The 21456-nt window shown below is 41.5% G+C and overlaps 1 protein-coding gene across 2 annotated transcripts in view; it reads left to right on the forward strand.

Annotated features, from left to right (window-relative positions):
• Chpt1 (choline phosphotransferase 1) overlaps positions 1–21456 on the forward strand; it is a 37887-nt gene that overhangs the window by 9549 nt on the left and 6882 nt on the right. For both annotated transcript variants that reach the window (XR_009375103.1, XM_059245522.1), the window contains exons 2-5: positions 10147–10294; positions 12125–12266; positions 19504–19588; positions 20951–21082. Coding sequence is in view for 1 of the 2 variants with exons in the window: in XM_059245522.1 (XP_059101505.1) it covers positions 10147–10294; positions 12125–12266; positions 19504–19588; positions 20951–21082 (507 nt within the window). In the remaining variant the exon portion in view is untranslated. The remainder of the gene's footprint in view (positions 1–10146; positions 10295–12124; positions 12267–19503; positions 19589–20950; positions 21083–21456) is intronic.

Here is a 21456-nt window from a genome sequence, read left to right on the forward strand (position 1 = left end):
ATGAACCAAAGCAAAGCCTTCTTCCCCGAGTCTCTGTCATATGTTCTGCTGCAACAAGAAAATTAACAAACACAGACAGTCAGTACCAAGGAGTGGGGCTGTTTCTGTGATGAGCTTGGCCATGTGACTCACAGGCCTTTGGAGCTGGTTTATGGGAGGAATGTGGAAGAGTTTGAAGGTGTGGCCTAGAGAAACCCCAGAATGTTGTCAACAGTGTAAGAGGCCATTCTGAGAAACTGCGGAGGTGTGGTTCAGGAGGTTTCAGAAGGACAAAGCATCACTGCATCCTGCTGGTGACCGAAAACTTAGAGTGAAGCTAAATTGAAATTTACTTCTTGCTCATTCAGTCTCCAAACATGGGAAAAAGAAAGAGAGAGAGAGAGAGAGAGAGAGAGAGAGAGAGAGAGAGAGAGAGAGAGAGAAAGAAGGAGGAACGGAGGGACAGAAAGACATAATGACTGTCTCGTGAGAATTAAGTGGATTATTGTATGTGAAGTGCTTAGGGAAGAACCTAGACTATGGAAAGAGCTCCTGTGGTGTCACTGTTACCCTATTACTGACTCTTCCAGATAACGCTAGATAACTCACAGGTGATACTTGTGTCTGAACAGTGATAAACTTATTTCATGTATTTTGAAAAGAACAGTTAACAGCACACCTAAGAGTTTATACACATTAAGGCTTAGAATGGCTCTGTGTGTTTGAGTCTGAGGGTGAAAAGCAGCTGACTCTCCTGATTCAGGACCTCCTTTTCAAATGAACATGCGTTTTCACAAGTTGGAGGCTGTATGGATACGGTTTGCCCTCGGGTACCTTTTCTACTGTCCCAGGGAAGAGTGTGAGGTTTCTCTTTAATGGCTGCAGTCCCTGGACAACTGTAGCTACTCCCCACAGCCATCTTGTCTGCCCGTCAACTCCCCTTCCCGGCGGGGGCAAGCCACACACTTTCTAGTGTCTTTCTGCTCTCTCTCACCCGAGAGCTATCAGCCCAGGACAGTAACCATGTCACTGCCTGGATGTCACGATGTCTTGGAATTTGCTACACCACACAACTCAGTCCACTGTGTCCATCATTTAGGTATTTAGCTCTTGCGTCGTGTACAGCAGATTTCAGGAACTCAGCATATGATCCCGTTACATCAATCTGGAGTGGAAACATGTCTTGGAGTTGACCTAATCTAGCACTTTGATTTAGAGGATGGCAAAGACTGTTGTCCAGCAAGCCCAGTGCGGTTTGTCCTGTGAGCAGATGCAGATGCGCTGTTGAGCATCTAAGTCCTGCCTCTCCTCCCTGTTCCTCACTCACTTAAGATACCCAGGATTAGTACGGCATCTTTCTCCAGGTCTTCTCCCGGCTCAGGGTTAATTTTAACAAAGGCAGTTGACACAAGCTGGCCCTCAGATCTCTGGGGTTTAACTTCCCTCCATGTGACTTGGGTTAAGATGAGTGTGGTGTTTTGTAATGTAGATTTAGGTTTATGATAAGGGGGTGTGTCTGGGCTCCTGGAACCTTTTTTTCTCTGTACCTTAGGCTGTGACATATCTTACAGTGTGGAAGCTTCTGGAACCTCCTGTTTGAGGATCTACTGCTGTCATCTCTCAGCCCGGTTGGTCCCATGCCCAACCTGTGGCAGCAATCATCCAGTTACTCTGCAGCCAAGGCTTTGCAGCCCCCATTCTTAGGAAATCCCTTTTGTTTCCCGAAGTTCCTCTTTCTGTCTTCTCATTTCTCCAGCAGTAGGCTTCTAAAACAAGCCATGCCTCAACCCGGAGAGGCTCTGTGTCTTCTGCTGTGGAGGGCCTTACAGCCCCTTAACATCCCCCACCTGGCCAGCTGACCACCCAACAACTGAATAGGTGGACCGCCTCCTTCTCTCCCTCCCTCCCTGCCTCCCTTCCTCTCTCCTCTCCCTCCCTCCCTCCCTCCCTTCTCTCCCTCCCTCCCTTCTCTCCCTTCCTCTCTCCTCTCCCTCCCTCCCTCCCTCCCTTCTCTCCCTCCCTCCCTTCTCTCCCTCCCTCCCTTCTCTCCCTCCCTCCCTTCTCTCCCTTTTCTCCCTCCCTCCCTTCTCTCCCTTTTCTCCCTCCCTCCCTTCCTCCCTCCCTTCTCTCTCCTCTCTCTGTCTCTCTGTCTCTCCGCTGTGTATTGATGAGAGGTGGTATGCCCTTATTAAAAGTCAAATCATTTGAGCAGTTAGGAATTAATTGTCTTCATGGAGGACGTTCCACAGAGGAGTCCATTTCTTCAGGAAGTGAGAGCAAGCCTGGACGACAGACATCCTTGCCTTTTCTCACTTTAATGGGTTCCTCTTTGTCTGTACCATGAACAGGATTTAAAGTGCATGCCTCAGACACAGAAGAGCTCAGTGTTTGTAGTTCAACAGTCTGGTCTTAATGCTTTTCCAGAACCTAGATAGTTAATTCTCATTTCAACCACGGTATGGCACATGTTCATAGGATTGATGGCATTTCAAACACAAACATTTAAGAAACTACATAATGAGAGTATTTGTGTTGTTCTACTGATACACTCTCTTCACAGCACAGTTTCCTTGTGATTTCACACTTGGTAGCAGTAAGTTAAAACAACCGAGCTCTGAATTCCTCTAGTTAATGAAGATTGAATTTATTCAAAGGAAAAAATACATAAGTCATTCAGCTTATCGTTTCTTCAAATAAAATAGTGAATTCACATCTTAATTCTTTTTATTTTTAGGTGTGTGTGTGTGTGTTCTGCATATGTCTGCATGTCTGTGAATGCCAGAGACATCCAACCCCTGGAGCTGGAGGTCCTGGTGACTGTGGGCCACCTGACATGGGTGCTGGGAATCGAATTTAAGTCCTCTGGGAGTGAAATATGAACCAAACCTCTGTAGAAGGTGTATTTTAAAGTGGAGTAGAGTGACTAGTGGCAGCTAATCATATGTGGGATGTCACTGTTGGGGGGGACAGGGAATGTAGAAGCGGGCCTGAAGACAGCCCCGGCCATCACTCAGCTTACTCTGCCTAGTTCAGACCAGAACCTGAGATTCGTTGTGAGATAGAAGAAGTGGGGAGATATTTGGAGCTCTGGAGAGCTTTGATTAGAGAGGGGAAACCCAAGGAGCAGGTGGAAGTGGGTATGGCAAGAAGGTGAGTAGGAACACCCCCCCCCCCCTGCAGTCCTGCCCCTCCCCCCGGCTCCCTTGTTCTTTAATATGGAAGTGAAGATTTATGGTTTTCATTGCTGTTCCGAGATGTTTTCAAAGGAAACAAATCGTGATAATTAAGTTAGAGCCGACTAGCCTGTACCCAGTGACGCTTTGTGCCTGGAGAGCATACGGACTTGAGTGCGTGTCTTCCAGCCTAGGCAGCGGCTTCATTGACTTGTGTGTCCATAAAATCGTTAGTGTCTTATTTCTGCAGAACTCGAGAGTGCACTGAGCAAGCTTGAAAATCATAATCTGGTGACTAGAAGTGGTAAAGTTTCCCAAATGCCCACTGCTCTACAGGGCTTTTTCTGTGGTGGGCCCCTGAGAGAGAATTTATTGCCAGAAGCCTGTCGTTTGGGGGAAGAGTCAATAATTGAGGAAAATAGAAGGTAACAAGAAAAATGTTGCTGTATGTCATCTTAGGAGTTTGAACCCCAACTTCCAGTTTTCTGTGCATTTGCGATACAACTTGAAGACATGGCTTCTTTCTTTTAGTGGAGAACTAACTGTTACTGATTAGCAGAGTCATTCTTTGTGAAACCTTCCGAGATTTTTTTTTAATTGCAGAAGGGTTTTTCTCTCTCATTTTTATGCAATCAGGATGATTTTTCAGTTGTTTTTTCTCCTCTTCCCTGCCTCACGGCTTGACAGCGCACTGATCAGGACTACGTGTGACTGCTCAGGACTAAGTGATAAATGCTCAGGGTGCGTTTATCACTTACCACTCGGGTTACTGCCCTTTTAAACATACTCTCACTTCCGCTGCTTTTCTTTTCGGTAAAAGTGACTTAGAATCCTTTTAAATAATTCTCAGTACAGCACTTTCAACGTCAGCTTGTGCATACCCAGGTCAGTCAGGGATGTAGAGAGACCCAATCTTAAAACAGAGACCGCCTAGAAACATAAAAACGAAACACCAACACCAATGCTCATTAGTGTTGGACAGCTAATATTAACACATTATGAATATTTAAATTTATCCAGAGCAAAGTTCTGTCTACTTAGGAAGATTGAAGGGTAGGTTTTTGGGTTGACTGGGTATTTATAGAATCACCATAAACCATGCACAGGTTGATATTTTAAAAGTATATTTGCCACAAAAAATACTTTCTTTTTTTTTCTTTTCTTTTTTTTTTTTTTTTTGGTTTTTGGTTTTTTGAGACAGGGTTTCTCTATGTAGCTTTGCGCCTTTCCTGGGACTCACTTGGTAGTCCAGGCTGGCCTCGAACTCACAGAGATCCGCCTGGCTCTGCCTCCCGAGTGCTGGGATTAAAGGCGTGCGCCACCACCGCCCGGCATGCCACAAAAAATAGGCAAACGATGATACTGGCTAACTTTGTTAAGTGCTTACTATGTGCCAGGGTATGTGTAAAGAGCAGTGTAACAGTTTTTTCATCAGCTAAAACTCTATTATTCACCTGTTTGGTAAAACAGGATTATCTTAGGGGTTCACACCTGCAGACCTAGCACTTGGGAGGCAGAGGCAGGAGGATCACTAGTGAGTTCAAGGCCAGCCTGGGCTACACAGTAGAATCTTGTCTCAAAAAGAAAAAAAAAATCAGGGGTCACATGACTTGCCCAAGGTCACATGGTTATTACACGGCAGAGCCAAGAAATCAAACACAAACCTAATTTTAAGATCCCAATTCTTTAACGATTTTGCCTTCTTGCCTCTTCTAAGTGTACAGTTCTGGACTGGCTAAATATGACTTGAATCTAAAAACTTACCCTGAAGGCTTGAGGGGGCTTGGTGGCCAGCTGGTGGGCTTTTGAGAAGGGATTGGATCGTGAGGTCTACCTTCATGATGCATTAACCGTTGATGACTCCTGGCTCCGTGGACTGTGGGAGAGTGAGGCTAATTGGAAGAAGTAGGCCAGGGTATGAAGGTTACGTGCTGTCCGGAATACTTCCTCTCTATCTGCCTCCTATCTATATAAGGGAAACTGCTTTGGTCCACCACATGCTCCCTGCTGGTGGTGTTCTGCCCCCCGCCCCCACCCCCCACGTTAGCCCAGAAACCGTGGAACCAAGTAACCATGGTCTGAACCTTCCAAACCACCAGCCAACATAATCCTCCTTCCCTTCATCTGAAGGGATGAGCTCACCCTAGTCCCAGTCTCTGAGAAAGAGATGCATTTATGAAGTGCAGAGGAGTGAGTATTACAAAGTCTCTTCTCTGATATTTGAACTGGATATTTTCTGTTGCTCTAGCTTCAAAAATGATGATTCTTTCCTCTGCCATGTGTATATCTGCCACTGTATGTAATGTGTCTTTTTCTTTGGCTTTTTAAGTGATTTTATCATTGTGCGTTATTATTATTATCATTATTACTTTTATTTGCCTTGATAGAGTGAGTGTGTGTGTGTGTGTGTGTGTGTGTGTGTGTGTAAGGGAGTGAAATAGAGGCTGCCTATATAACCTAGGCTAGCCTAGAGCTTGCTATGAATCTTGAACTCATGACCCTCCAGTCTTGTCATCTTGAGTGCTGGATTACAGGCATGCACCCCCAACCTAGCATCTTGGTTGGTTTTAAAACTGTTTTATTCTGTTGGGGTTCTTAGATATGTAGGTTTATAGATTACATAAAATTTGGAAATATTCAGTCATTGTTTTCTGTCACTTTTATGACTCTCCTGTCTATTCTTTCTGAGACACACACACATAGTGTGCTTTTCTATTGCTCCAGAGGCGAGTCTGTGCCCGAGTTCACGGTTACTTTTTAGTCTCTTTTCCTGTACACTTCTGCACAGTTTTCATTTAGTCACCTGCCAGTTCACTGACCCTGAGTATCTAATGTAAAATCATCACACCCAATGTGTTTTACAGAGTGCGTATACTGTTCCTATCTAGAAGTTTCTCTGAGTCTTTTCTTCCATTTTTCCTTTTGTAAATTTTCTCTACTCTTTTAGAAATATGAAGCGTATTTGTAATAACTACCTAATGTTCTGGTCTGCTGTTCCTATTCTAATATTCTTGAATATAATTGTTAATTGATTTTATTCCTCTTTGTCTTATTCTTCTGCTTCTTTATAATTTTTGATTGGATGCCAAACCTTATGGATTTGTATTTTGGGGTGCTAGATTTTTTTCCCCTCAGATGTACTCAAGTTATGGAGAATTCATTGGATCCTTTAGACGCTGTGTGTTAGGTTTTGTTAGAGATGTCTGTTAAATCACTGGTCCAGGACCGATTTTGATGGCTCCAGAGTAGTACACTTCTAAGAACTGTTCTTTGTCCCACATGTCACAAGGTCTTCCTGCTGGACCTGATGGGAATGTGGCTTCTCCCCAGCTCCATGGGAGATCTGAGAATTGTTTGACCTTCACTTCCTGGGACTTAGGCTTTCCCTGGCCTTGGTTAATAATCTTGTCCCACTCAGGCGCAGGTCAGTTCTTAGCCAGTGACTCAGAGGTAGCCTTTCATAACCCTGTCCCTCTCTGTACAGCTGCCTCCTCTGTCACTCTGCTGTGCACATACTTGCTGCCTTGACCTTTCTCAACTCCTGGGTTCTGTTCCCATTCCTGCGCTGTGGCCTGGAAACTACAGTCAGCTGGAACAGCCAAGGGATTTGCCTCTTTGTTTCCTCTCTCAAGGATCTCTGTAGCAGGCTTTCTTTGGGCCACCAACCAGCTCCCAAATCATGACACAGAGACATTATTAGTTACAAATGCTCGGCCTTAGCTTATGCTTGACCCACCAGCTCTTATAACTTAAATTTGTAGCTGGATAAATCTTTCCCGTCCGCTGGTATCCAAATAACCAGTCAGAGGCTTAATATTAATTACAAACTGTTTGGTCTGTGGCTCAGGCTTCTTGCTAGCTAGCTCTTCCATCTTAAATTAGCCGATTTTTATTAATCTGTGTATCACCATGTCTCATGGCTTTACCTGTGTTCTCTTGTATCTTGCTCCCCCAGAGGCTCACAGCATCTCCTCCGACTCCGCCTTTCTTCGCCCTGTATCTCTTTTTGGTTTCCTACCTGGCTGCATCCTGTCTTACCATAGGCCAAAACAGCTTCTTTATTATCCAATGGTAGCAACACATATTCACAGGAAACAGAAGGACCATCCCACAGCACTTTCCCTTTTCTGTCTAATCAAAAAGGAAGGCTTTAACTTCAACATAGTAAAATTACATATAACAAGACAGTTATCAAGTAAGAATTACAGTTACAATATCTAGTCTATTTGTGTTTGGCAAAATTAAAATATCATCTATCCTATTTTTGTAAGTCTAAAGTTTTATTTCTAATTTACCTTTTATCATAACCAAGGAAAACTATAATTATAACTATGTAGCCTTCAACTCCATCAAAGACCCCAGAAGGATATAATATTACCTGAGTAAACAGGAAGTGCATTGTAAGCAACTTCCAAAATCCTAGAAATGACAGAGACATCTGGCTGCCCGGACAGTCACCCAAAGATCCTCTGTAATGTTGGAGCATCCATCTTCAGCCTACAGGCCTAGAGTCTCTGGCAGACTTTGCAGTGAAGCAAAAAATTTGAAGGACTGTTTTGCCTATTGGCAAAGTTCATCAACCATTTTTCTCTGGGTCCTGCAGAATATCTGGCAGTTTTTTCTGTGAAGCAGGAACCTGAAGGGCCATCTCACCTTGTTTTGGCAAGGTTCAGTGGTCACCTTCCTAGGGGTCCCGCATGTCCAGTTTATACAGTATATTGTCAAGCAGTCCAGGCAAGAGCGGTGTCTTGCCCCAATGGCTAGCCTTTTCCACATTGTAATCAAACTCAAAAATGAGTTTCTTTGATGGCCATCATCCTCTTTGAAGTAATTGGTGCTGCTAGGAGCAGACATGTCTCACTGTCTAGAAAAGTTTAAGTTCTTAAAACATTTTAAATGTCATATTCTGTAGGTCTCTGAAGTGTTTGAAGATTGCCTATCTATCTGAACTATATCTTTGTATAACTAGAAAACCTAATGAATATGGCTGTAAGTTTGACTATTATAGATGACTATTAATTATATTTTTAAATTATATATTACATTTTTAAATGAACTGCATATACATAATACCTTAAACAAGAGTAGGAATAAACATATAGTGTAACAAAATTGACCTTAAATTTGTATCCATAACCCAAAATCCATACCAATATAAAGTATTTTGAGATTAACAGTTGTTTTTAAAGTAGATTCAATAATCTACCTTTTTTAAAAATAATTTCTATATCATATCTCCCCTTTTTCTTTAAAAAGAGATTGACTATGACCATTAACTATTTATAATTAACTCCCTTTAAATGAAAACCAACATTTCATAAGCAATATTTTGGGAATTTGGGTATAGCTTTTCATACTACCTCCTGCTGATTGGGGGCACTGGCAATCTTATGGGGATCCTGAGAAATTTTAGAATTATGGTTAAATCTTGGCTTTAGTAGTCTGTGAGGCTGCATCATCTCAGCCAGTTGCCTTGAAGCTGTTCTGGATGTCGGATCACCTGGGCCATCGCTCCCATTGGAGACCTCTCAGGGGTCTTCCTTGATGGAACCATATTAACCTGGAAGGAACCCACAGCTTCTCATCTTCTGTGGAAACAAAAGCAGAACCTCTTTTCCAAAGCAACATATCTTCTGACTTAAACCTTGTAATCAAGATATTTCTAAAATATATAGATTGGTTTCATCTAGCAGCCTTTATAATCAAATATCTCTAAGCAGTTAAAAATCTGAAAGACAACACAATAGTATATAGTATGTAGACTCTGTGTATTTTCCATCTTTTTGTGGCTTTTTTTCACTCTATTTCTTTTTTAAGGACTTTATCCTTTTTTTTCTCTCCCAAGCCTATGTATATTTTTAAACATCTTATATCCCATTAAGAGTTTTTTTTTTTCCATTTGAATCTGTTTTATTGTATATCTTTAATCCTTTTCTGACCAGGAGAGTTTTTAAACTAAGCTGTGTAGCTAGGACCAAAGCAGCAGCCCTGGCTGCTGGCTCTTGGCTTTTCAACATGGTGCAGGTACCAACAAGTCACGCTTACTTCCCCAATTCTGGGAAGCAGTATTAAGTAGCTTGTCTGTGGTTTTAAGCCCATAGCTGTGCTCCTAAGCCCGCAGGCAGCAGCTGGGAGAAGCCTCTTTGTATCGTGGCCCATGAGAGACCATGGGAGTCCCCATGTTGCTGCTGAAGCCTGTAGCAGCCAGGGGATGCATCTCTGTACCATGGCCCGTGATGAGTGGTATGAACTAGGAAGCTGCTCTTGGCTCCATTCTAGGACCTTTTTTTTTTTAAGCTCTCAGGTTTTATGTGGAAATCCTTGCCAAACGTTTGGGCACCAATTGTAGACTGAAGCTTCTCGGTCCCACTTGGTCCCAGCTGGGCAGCAGCCATTTATATAAATAAACCTGTTTCTCTTCATCTACATTTTACATCAGGGCTTTCTACCGTTCTTTCATTCCGTATGTCCTACTCCATGTGGCTGGCTGGTCGTGGGCATATCCCCTGCCCCCTAATCTCTCTCTCTCCCTCCTTCTGCTTATTCTCTGTGCCCACCAGCCTGCCTATCCCTCTACTGCCTAGCTATTGGCCGTTCAGCTTTTTATTAGACCAGTCAGGTGCCTTAGGCAGGCAAGAACAGCAACACATCTTTATCTAATTAAACAAATACAGCATAAACAAATGTAACACGTCTTTGCCTAGTTAAAGTAATATTCCACAGCAGATCTCGGGTTGCTTGCCATGGGTGATGGAGCGAATCCAGTCTCTGATCTCAGTCATGAATGGACACAGACCAGTCTGCAGTTTGCCTTGAAGGTCTTACTTACAGCAGAGATTTTCTGAAAAATGTCAGACACTTGCAGCTTAATCGTACAGGAGTATTACAAGAGCCATGGAGCCAATGTAGGTTGGAGTCTAAAGCTGCTCAGCTACTTAACTTCATGTTTTCATACAGAAGCTCACTTGTCACTCTTTTTCGTATTTCTTTGTAGGCACCATACTGGACTTACTTTTTATGTGCCCTGGGACTCTTTATCTACCAGTCACTGGATGCCATTGATGGGAAGCAAGCCAGAAGGACAAACTCTTGTTCTCCTTTAGGAGAACTGTTTGATCATGGCTGTGACTCTCTTTCCACAGGTAAATTCGTGGAGTTTTGATTTTTTTTTCTGTAATTTGCTTTTCTTTTTCTTTTTTTTAAATAGGGTATTAAAAAAAAAAAAACAAAGTAATGATTTGCTTTTCAATGACAACATAAAAACCTCAGTGATCTGAGCTATTTGAGTTGTCAGTGTTTTTCTGGGGTATATATTTGGGAACAGTTTTGCCCAGTGTGTTTTAAAAGGATGTTCATAAGTTCATTTTGTGCTAAAATGACCGTGTGAGGTTTCCAGCTCACCCTTACGCACAGAGCCTCCAGCTCCCCTGGGTCAGATGGCTAAAACCCTCCTTTCTCTTAGTATGCAGGGGTCACAGCCCAGTGTCAGCTGGAGGTAGTTATCGAGAATGGATCTCTTCAACCTCTTAAGGTTAAAAAGACAGTCTCTTGAGGGGAGATGAAGTGGGCTGTATAGGCAGAGAGTGAGGAGGCAATTGCATGGTGTCTTCATAGTGGCTGATACAACCCCAGAGCTGCTCCCCAAACCAAGGACCAAGATGACCCCTAGATGACCCCTGGATGCCCTCTGCTTCAGTGTAATTCCATCTCCATATCAGTAGTCTTGCAAAATTTCCTGTTTCTGTCATAAATCTGATGCTATGATACGTTCTGAAAATGCCATCTAATGACAGGAAAGGCAAGTAACCCTAGAAAATCACAGCTCATTCCTGGAATTCCCTCCTTTTTGTTCTCCTTAATTGAGGAATAATCCCACCCGCCCCATAAAAGTTTGCCTATAAAGTGAACTACTATCCAGGATCCCAGAAATACAGCTTCCTCACTTAAGCACCTACCCTTGCATGTATTTTACTGTTGTTTGTTTTGATACTGAGGCTTGAAACTGGGGTCCTCTGCTTGCTAGACAAGTGGTCTACCACTGAGCTACATCCCCAGGTCCATTTTACTTCTTGTTTTGACACAGGGTCTCACTAAGTTGTTCATGCTAGTCTTGAACTGCTGTCCTTTTCTTAAGCATTTCTGTATCCCCCATATGTAGATCACAAAAACAAACAGTACTCAATTTTACATCATAAAAAAAGGATTCATTGTTTGAAGTGCATTCATTATATTTTAATACCAGGATTATGTCCCTTAAAACTGTATTTCTGCTGGGCGGTGGTGGCGCACACCTTTAATCCCAGCACTTGGGAGGCAGAGGCAGGTGGATCTTTGTGAGTTCGAGGCCAGCCTGGTCTACAGTGCGAGATCCAGGAAAGGCACAAAGCTACACACAGAAACCCTGTCTCGAAAAAACCAAAACAACAACAACAACAACAACAAAAAACCCCTGTATTTCTAAACAAGATACCTCAATATTTGGTGTCTTACTTAGGGTTTTCATTTCTGTGAAGAGACACTATGACCACGGCAACTCTTATAAAAGAAAAACATTTAAAGGCTAGCTTACGATTTCAGAGGTTTAGTCCAGTGTCATGCAGGCAGACATGGTACTGGAGAAGGAACTAAGAGTGGAGAGGGAACTAGATCTTGATCCCACAGGCAACAGGACGTGGTCTGGCACACTGGGCATGCTTGAGCATCTATGAGACCTCCACACACTTCCTGCAATAAGGCCACACCCACTCCAACAAAGCCACACCCTCTAATAGTGCCACTCCCTTTGGAGACCATTTTCTTTCAAAGCACCATACTTGGTTTTCTTTATTTATTTTGGTGTCTCAAGACAGGGTTGTCTCTCTGTGTATCCCTGGCTGTCCTGGATCTCACTCTGTAGACCAGGCTGGCCTTGAACTCACAGAGATCTGTCTGCTCTGCCTCCAAGTGCTGAGATTATAAACTTTGTTTTTCAGTATTTATGGCCATTGGAGCTGCGGTTGCTGTCCGCCTGGGAACACATCCTGATTTGTTGTTTTTCTGCTCCTTTATCGGGATGTTCATGTTTTACTGTGCTCATTGGCAGACTTATGTCTCAGGGGTGCTGAGATTTGGAAGGTAAGCATTTTCTTAAGTTCTACATTTTAAAATGCAACCAAATTCATTTTTATAATCTTCAGTGGCATCTGCTCACCTTAAAGAAGACAAGCTCTGTTCAGTAATTAAAACTCTTCTAATTGGCTGGGCAGTAGTGGTGCATGCCTTTAATCCCAGCACTCGGGAGGCAGAGCCAGATGGGTCTTTGAGTTCGAGGCCAGCCTGGTCTGCAGAGCAATGTCCAGGACAGGCACCAAAACTACACAGAGAAACCCTGTCTCGAAAAAACAAAACAAAACAAAACAAAAGACTCTTCTAATTTATTGGAATGTCCATCTGTGCTACACACAGAGCTGTCTGGTATCCTGCGTGTTATAGTTGCATTATTTGACAACATTTTTTTCTTCTTCTAACTTTCTCAGACTTCCTAGTTCAAAGTTAGGATAGAGTAAAATAAAATAAATACCCAAACAATATATAGTACCTAAATCTAAATACTATTTGGCCATAAAATAATATGATGTTGAATGGAAGGATTGTTGTTGTTGCTGAGTTTAAGGAATTTTAAACAAAACAAAAAAATTCCTTCGATATGGTTTTATATGTAACTCTGACTGGCCTGGAATTAACTATGTGGATCAAGCTGGCCTCACACTCATAGAGATCCAATTGCCTCTACTAAGTCCTGGGATTAAAGGATGTGCCACCATGCCCAGATAAGGATGATTTTTTTTTTTTTTTTGGTTAAATTATCATCTGCCCAGATAGAGGGACCCCCTTGATTACAGTCACCAACAACAGATGATCTAGAGACTCAGCTGTGGGAGACTGGTGAGCTCACGTGAGAACATACCCTATAGATGCTAGAGCTGCACATTGCCCATTACATATGGCTTGAGAGGCTCCTCCTGAGACACCAGAGAAGAGTGCAGACAAATGCTGCTCTGTCTCTTGAGGATTTGCTGATTTCACTCCGTCTCTTCTCATAAACTTCATAATTTTGTCAATATTTTTTGTTTTTTTTTTTTTTTGGTTTCTCGAGACAGGGTTTCTCTGTGTAGCTTTGCTCCTTTCCTGGAACTCGCTCTGGAGACCAGGCTGGCCTCGAACTCACAGAGATTCGCCTGGCTCTGCCTCCCGAGTGCTGGGATTAAAGGCGTGCGCCACCACCGCCCGCAGATTTTTTTTTTCTGGTCTCGAGAATTATAGTAGCATTGGAGATGTGTCTCAGTTGGTAAAGTGCTTGTCGTGTAAACAGGAGGACCTGAGTTCATCCTCCAGAAGCCACCCAGTAAAACGCCGGGCATGGTGGCAGTGCCGGGCTTCTCAGGGCTGGGGAGCAGATGTGAGAAGATGCCTGGGGCAACATAATTTTAATTAAAAACTCGTGGTGAAGTTCAGTTCTCATATATGCTCTTTACTTCCATCTAACGAAAGTTCATTCTATAATGTCTACCCACTTCGCTAGCTGCTTTTGGTCACTAGTTAAAACCCTTAAGAGTTATGGATAGGTCACATATAATTCTATTATTGTTATTGAAATATTGCCACACTGATAATGAGTCATAAGTGCTGTATGTAAGAGTGTTGACGCCAAGGTCATTTTTCTAGGATAGTCAACTGTTCCAATACAAAGAAAACACTCAAAACAAAAGAACAGCATGAAATAATTTATAGGTTGTATAACACATGGGGTCTTTAGCAAACGTTAGTATTTCTCCTTCTTAGTGAGTTTACCTTTGCAGCCATTTCTCCAGGTAGTCTGGAAGTTTGGGTTTGCTTGCCGTTCATGTTGCAAATACTGAATGTTATTATTCACATTTTTCTTTTGTGTGTTAAGAGTAAGTCCTTTTATTCTTTTAATTGCACCCCAAATAACATAGTTGAGAAATTTTCTTCCATATCATTTTTTAAAACTTAATCCCTACATTTATTATATTTGCTAAGAAATTATTATTCCTCTCGTATCTAAGCAGAGATGTAAAGTAGGTAGAGGGATATAAAAATTTGGAATTCAGGGGAAAAAGATGCAGATTGGAGATACAGATTTAGCATGTAAGATGATAGCCTTAAGTAGAGATAAAATTGTTCAGAAGATATAAAATTGCAAATAAAATTCTGGAACTAGTGTTTTAAGATATGAATGAAGAATGCTCTAGAACAGACTGCTTAAGCTATTTTTCTACTCGTAACCCCTTTATTTCTGAGAAATGACTATGTGTAATATGGATATATATATAGGCTTATAAAATGGGTACTCAAACATTGTCTGGTAACAAATCATAAGAAATTTTATTATAAAACAGCTACATAAAAATTTATGATTTATTGAAGACAAAAGCAATGGGATTGGAGAGATGGCTCAGACCTGGGTTTGGCTCCCATGACAACTCATAGCTATCTGTAACTCCAGTTCCAGGGGATCAGCGCCCTCCACAGGCACCAGGCATGCAAGTGGTGCACAGACACACGTGTGCAGACAAGACACCCAGACATAAAGTAAAACAATAAAGACAAAAGCAGATTAGCATTCTAATGAGTTAGATGTGCTCATTTATTTTTACCTAAAGAATAAATCTTGACTGAATATTTGATATTGGAGGACATAGAACATCTTAAACATTTTCAGAGTCAATCATTTATTTGTTTTTTTTTTGTTGTTGTTGTTTTTGCCATTTTACATAAATACATAATACAAAATGCCAGAAGTAGATTTAAGGCCATATACAAATGACTGGTGTGCTGGTTTGAGTAACAGTAGCCTCCTAAGGCTCTCAAATTGGAATGCTTGGTCATCAAGGAGTGGCACTGTTTGAAGAGATTAGGAGGTGTGACCGTGTTGGAGGAAGTGTTTCACTAGGGGGTAGACATTTGGGTTTCAAATGCTCAAGCCAGGCCCAGTGTCTCTTTCTCTTGCTGTTGCCTCCTGATCTGAATGTAAAACTCACAGCTACCTCTCCAGCACCATGTCTGCCTGCATGCTGCCATGACCTGCCATTATGATAATGGACTAAACCTCTGAACCTGTAAGCCAGCCCCAATTAAGTGTTTTCCTTTGTAAAACTTGCCCTGGTCATGGTGTCTCTTCATAGTAACAGACCATTGGCTAATACAGAAGTTGCTACCAGTAGTGGGGTGTTGTTGTGACAGGCCTGAACATGTTGCTTGTTGGTGGAATGGTGGACTTTGGGAGTTTGGATTAGGAAAGCAGCTGAATGCTTTAAGTGCGACTTAATGGACTGTATTAGTAGGACCAGGGAAGACCATGGTGCTGAGAACAATGTAGATTATAATGGCCTGGCCAAAGAGGTTTCAGAGAAGAATATTAATAAGTGGCGTAGAGATCGTTCTTGTGATGTTTTGGTGAAGAATGTGGCTGCTTTTTGCCCATGTCTGAAGAGTCTACCTGAGGCTAAATTGAAGTGTTTTGGATTAATGGCATTGGCAGGGATTTCAAAACAGCCTAGTATTGACTATGTTGCTTAGTTTTTAGTGGTCATTCTTATGCAAATCTATAACAAAAAGGAGCAAGCTGAGCAAGGAAAAATATAAGATGCACAGTTTGAGAAGGGGCACCAGGAAGTACAGTAGAGATAAGTTCAGTGCTCAAGGAGATAAAACATTTGAAGAAATGTCTGATGCTAAATGGAATAAAGGGATTGCTGATTTCAGGGCAAGACCTCACCCAGCTAAGTTTCCAACTTGTGGAAAGAAATTAAAAAAAAAAAAAAAGCTTAGGGCCAGTCATGGTGGTACAAGTCTTAATCCCAGCACTGGGGAGGCAGAGACAGGTGGATCTCAGTGCCAGCGTGATTTACAGATCCAGTTTCAGGACAGCCAAGTTTAGGCAGTGAAGGAAACCATCGATGTCAGTTGAACTAAGGGCCATGTTCCAGCCCCAGGAAGCAGAACTTGACAGCTTCAGCCACTTGGTCCTGGCTTTAGAGTCAAGGATACAAGAAAGGGGTTGTAGAATCTTCTTCCGTAGCTAAGGAAAGCTGCTGAGACTAGAGGTGTTTCTGTGTGGAGGCTCAGAGAGGCCATTGCATGAAATCTCTGAAGGTGGAGCCTGAATTGTAATTATATTGGAGACCCCAAGATGTTGAAGATGCCAGAGTTGTTGGATACTTGCCAAGGAGAGCTGCTAACAGGGAGTGGAACCAGTTCAGTCAATAAAGCTGAAAGGAGTTGGAGATCTGAAAAGCATTTTGACATCAGACATGGAGATGCAGAGTTTGCCCAGCTAGTTTTAGGTGTTGCTTTGGTTCAGTATTTCTGCTTGTTCCCTTTCCTCCTTTGTGAAATGGTAATGTATATCCTGTGCCATTGTATGTTGGAAGTATGTGATCTGCTTTTTTATTTTAATTTTATAGGGGATTACAGTTAAGAGATTGTCATGAGTCTCAGAAGAGACTTTGAACTTTGGACTTTTAAACTGCGTTGAGACTATACAGACTATAGGGACTTTTGGAGTTGAACTTGAATGCATTTTTGGATTCTGATGACTACAAGCCTGTGGGGGTCAGGAGTGGATTATGGTGGTTTGAATAAGAATACCCCCATAGGCTTATAGATTTGAATGTTTGGTCACCAGGGAGTGGCACTGTTTGAAGGAATTAGAAGGAGGTGTGGCCTTGTTGGAGTAGGTGTGGCCTCTTTGGAGGAAGTGTGTCACTGGGTGCGGGTTTTGGGGTTTCAGATGCTCAAGTCAGGCCCAGTGTTTCTCTCTTGCTGCTGCCTGCCAATCCAGATGTCGAACTCTCACCTCCTGCCCTCTCCAGCACTGGGTCTGCCTATGTACTTGCCATGCTTCCCACTAAGATGATAATGGACTAAACCTCTGAAACGTAAGCCAGCCCCAATTAAATGTTTTTCTTTATAAGATTTGCTATGATATGGTGTCTCTTTACAGCAATAGAAAATTGACTAAGACAACTGAAAATTCTTTCATAATCCTAAGACAAGCTTCATCTAATGCCCTTTTGAGAGACTCAAGTCAGTAATTCAAACAGAAATGTTTAAAGTCATATATTCCAACACAACACAGTCATTGATTTGATACTTACATGCTGAGACATGATTAGAACAAAGTATTGCCTATTTTTCGTAATTAAACTGCTTGTGTTCCTATAAAAGCAGGAAACATCCTATGTGCAATAAAAAGTACTGCGATTTATAATGTACAGAAGTTTTGAATCTGAACAAGGCATTCAGGCGGTGTCTGTTAGCACCATGTGGCATGTGCAGCGCCATGTGTGCATGTTGGGGTTCAGAACCAAGGCTTCAGTGAGGCACCCTGGGTGAGCACAGCAGAAATACCCGAGAGTTGTCACTTGTTGATTTTGAATTATTTGTTGCAGAACTTCCATAAGCTTTATGCTATTGCCGATTTTTTTCAGCAGCCCCATGTGGGTTTGCAACCATAGTTGAGAAGCTGAGTTCTAGAAGGGAGCCTGAGAAGAGACCTAGCAAGATCAAAATGTCACAGCAGAACACAGAATCAGAATCCAGCAAAGCATTTCAAAAAGGAGAGAATGAGTTTCATCTTAAATATTGTAAACAGGTTATGTAAGATAATTGCTAAAATTGAATCGTTGAGTAATCGAAAGTCACTTGGGGATGTAGCTCAGTGCCTAGCGTGTGTAAGGACGTGGATTCAGTCCCCCACACTGGAAAAACAACCCATTTGTTTAAACAGCTTCAGTAGAGTAATGGGGCCAAAGGCTAGACTCCAGTAAGTTAAAGAGCGCATCTGCAGAGAGGGAGAAATTACCAGTGTAGCCTAGTTTTTCAGTCCCTGAACTTCTTCCTGAGAGCAGAGAGGGTCCTACAGTTTGGAGCATATCCCAGAGGGACTCATGTTGCTTGACTAGTGCCTTTGCTTGAGAGAAATTGAAACAGTCTATATATGAGGCAAAAATATGTCTGTAGAAACCAAAAAGCTATGGCATTGGTAACTTAATAAGGAAAGCTGTTAGAATTCTCTCTACTTCATAAGTGAAATTAACTGAAAGGTATAAGAGTTTTTCTTAGGTGGGGCTGGAGAGATGGTTCAGCAGTTAAGAGCACTGGCTGCTCTTCCAGAGGACTCAGGTTGGTTTCCAGCACCTGCTTGGCAGTTCACAACCATTTGTAACTCTACTTCCAAGGGACCTGACACTCTCTTCTGGCCTTCATGGGCACAAGGCAAACATAAGGTGCATATTATGAAGGCAAAATACCCGTACACATAAAATAAAATAAATTTTAAAAACTGGGACAGACAAGATGGCTTAGTGGATAAAGGTGATTGCTGCCAAACCTGATAACCTGGGTTTGATTTCTGGGACATACATGGTAGACAGAAGCGACTTCCTCAGGTTGTTTTCTGATTTCCATGGCACATACATACAAGCATACACTACACTACACTACACTACACACACACACACACACACACACACACACACACACACACACCACATTAAATAATTGGATTAAAAATGTAATTAAAAAAGTGAACCCTGATCACCAAGAAGAAGAGGAGGAGGAGGAAGAATTTGCCTTAGGACTGGGGACATGGCTCGGTGGGTAAAGGGCTTGTTTCGCAAGTATGAGTGTGTGAGTTCAAATCCCAGGTCCCACATCAAGCCAGGCACAGCAGCAGCTGTCTGTAGTCACAGTGCTTCCATCGCTAGATGGGAGGTGAAGAGAGGAGAACCCCAGAAACCTGCAGGCTCTCTAGCCTGGCATGTGCAGCAGCAGATACCAGAGAGACTGGTTTCCAACAGGATGCAAGGTGAGGCCCAGCACCTAAGGTGGTCCTATGACCTCCACATGCTCCTGCACTTATGTGTCATGCTTACCAATAATAACAATAATAATAATTTTCCTTAAGTCATAATGATTATTTATGTATTTTATGAGTCTTTTGTGATTTTTAAGAATAACACTTCTTTTGAAAAGTTCAAACCACACAAGTACATCAAGTAGAGAATAAGTCTCTTATTTGTGTAGTTTCAGTAACTTCTTGCAATCTGATACATGTTATACGGTAATTTTTGTCTACCTATACTGGTATTTACCTGTGTGAGAACAAATGTTCTTTTCTACCTAGCACAGTCAGCTGATACAGAATTTAGTGATGGGCGTAAAAACTCAAAACCAACCAGGTCTATATGATTTCTTTGCATCTGTGCCATAGAGCGTGTGATAACTCAGTTCATGTTCAAGAACTTTGTTTACAGACACTTACCTGCTCTTTGTTCTTCTTCTGTAGAGTGGATGTAACTGAGATTCAGGTAGCTTTAGTGATCATCTTTATATTGTCTACATTTGGAGGAGCAACAATGTGGGACTATACGGTAAATCTAAATGTTTAAATTTACATTTAAGTGCTTTTTATGTACATAGGAAGATAGTAAATTGTTGCCTGTCTTTAGAAATCCTTGGAGTTATAGTTAATTCATTCTCTTTTGTAAGCTTTTTCTTTCATTTGATAATATTAATATCCTATATGCTCTATTTACATGACTTTTTTTCTGTAATGAATGTTTTATTGCATAGAAAATGTCCCTATTTTCCTAGTACAAAAGAGAAAAAAATCTATTGAAACTACCTTTCCTAGGGTAAAATTTATCACATAAAACAAATGTTTTTAAAACAATTAGTAAAATATGTTTGAAATTTGTCCCTAAATATCCTCTGCCTCAATGCATATACTCATACGCGTGCATGCACACACACACACACACACACACACACACACACACACATTTTTAAAAATCAAGTCTTACTTAAAAACAGTGGAAAGGTTCCCTATGGCACTTAACTATTTCAGATCTTCAGTTACTTCACACTTGCAAGCTCAGACACAGACTTTCAGCGTACTCTCAAGTAGTCATACTTTCCTCAAGAAATTCTGACTCCTTCCCATCTGAACAATACAATCAAGGATATTCTACTGTTGAACTGAATCCACTGGATGCTGAACGTGGACCAAGAAGCAGCTGACAGTTCTAGTCACTAAGTCAGGTGTGGGTGGCTTCATTTGTAACTGAATCTTAAATTTGCTTCATTCAGGGTTTTTTGGCAATAGCATGAGGAGAAAACACACCTTGGTCTCACAAACTATGATACTTGACGGCTTTCTACATTTAGTTGTTAATCTGTAGTGTCCATAGATTTTGGTATCATCTCTCGAAGTCTATTTTCAAAATACACTAGCGATAGCACCTGGCAATTCATTGTTACTGTTTTTAAATCCTTTGCTGCCTTTGGAAGTTGTCTTGAGCAACAGTTGACCAACAGGTAAATATATTGCTGGAGGTTTAATCCTGGATATTTTAACTACACAGTTTTTTGCATGCACACACGGTATGCATCACATGTAGAGTGCAGACCGCTGTGTCTGCCTTTTCTGTGATGCTGCCTTTTAGAAGCTGCTGAATTGCAGTGAACTATCCTTTTTCATGTTTAAGTCCGATAAGGCTTGTGAAATGAACTATTTGATTATGATTCTCTACACAGACTGAACTGATTTGTGGATTTGTTTTTCAGTTAGTAAAGCAATCCTAGAAAAGTTCCAGTTCTTATTGCAGAATCTGAGGTTTGATTTTGAGAAAAAGGATAGCCTATTGTACACGACCAGGTCATGTTTCTTTCTATTTAGTAGGGAGAGAAACTCAATTTTCTTAATGATTTGTTTGTTTCCTCTACCCCTAAAGATACCTATTCTAGAAATAAAACTGAAGATCTTTCCAGTTCTTGGAGTAGTAGGTGGAGCAATATTTTCCTGTTCAAATTATTTCCATGTGATCCTCCATGGTGGTGTTGGGAAGAATGGATCTACTATTGCAGTAAGACATTATTTTCATCATCTTTCAATATTTATATATAATAAATTTTCATTATAAAAGATATCCAAATACCTCAAACTCAAGAATGGAGAAAGAAACCAGTTATCTTAAAGAGTTTACTTTAGACACATAACACAAAAGCATTTTAAAAGCAGCTTAGATTTAAAGCATTTTTCTTTCTTGTAGTGTTTTATTGTTGCACATCATAACCATAGTCATCATCAGTGCCGTTCATTGTCTTTCATTTTGTGCCTGGATCAAACCAGCAGCAAGGAGATTGGAGCATGGGATCTTGATTGAATAATAGGAAAGGTGCCAAAGGTCAAAGGTTTCATAGATGGGAGAATTTATTACTTATAAATTTGTATTGACAT

This window comes from Peromyscus eremicus, chromosome 18 (genome assembly GCF_949786415.1).
Source record: "Peromyscus eremicus chromosome 18, PerEre_H2_v1, whole genome shotgun sequence".
NCBI lineage: Eukaryota > Metazoa > Chordata > Mammalia > Rodentia > Cricetidae > Peromyscus > Peromyscus eremicus.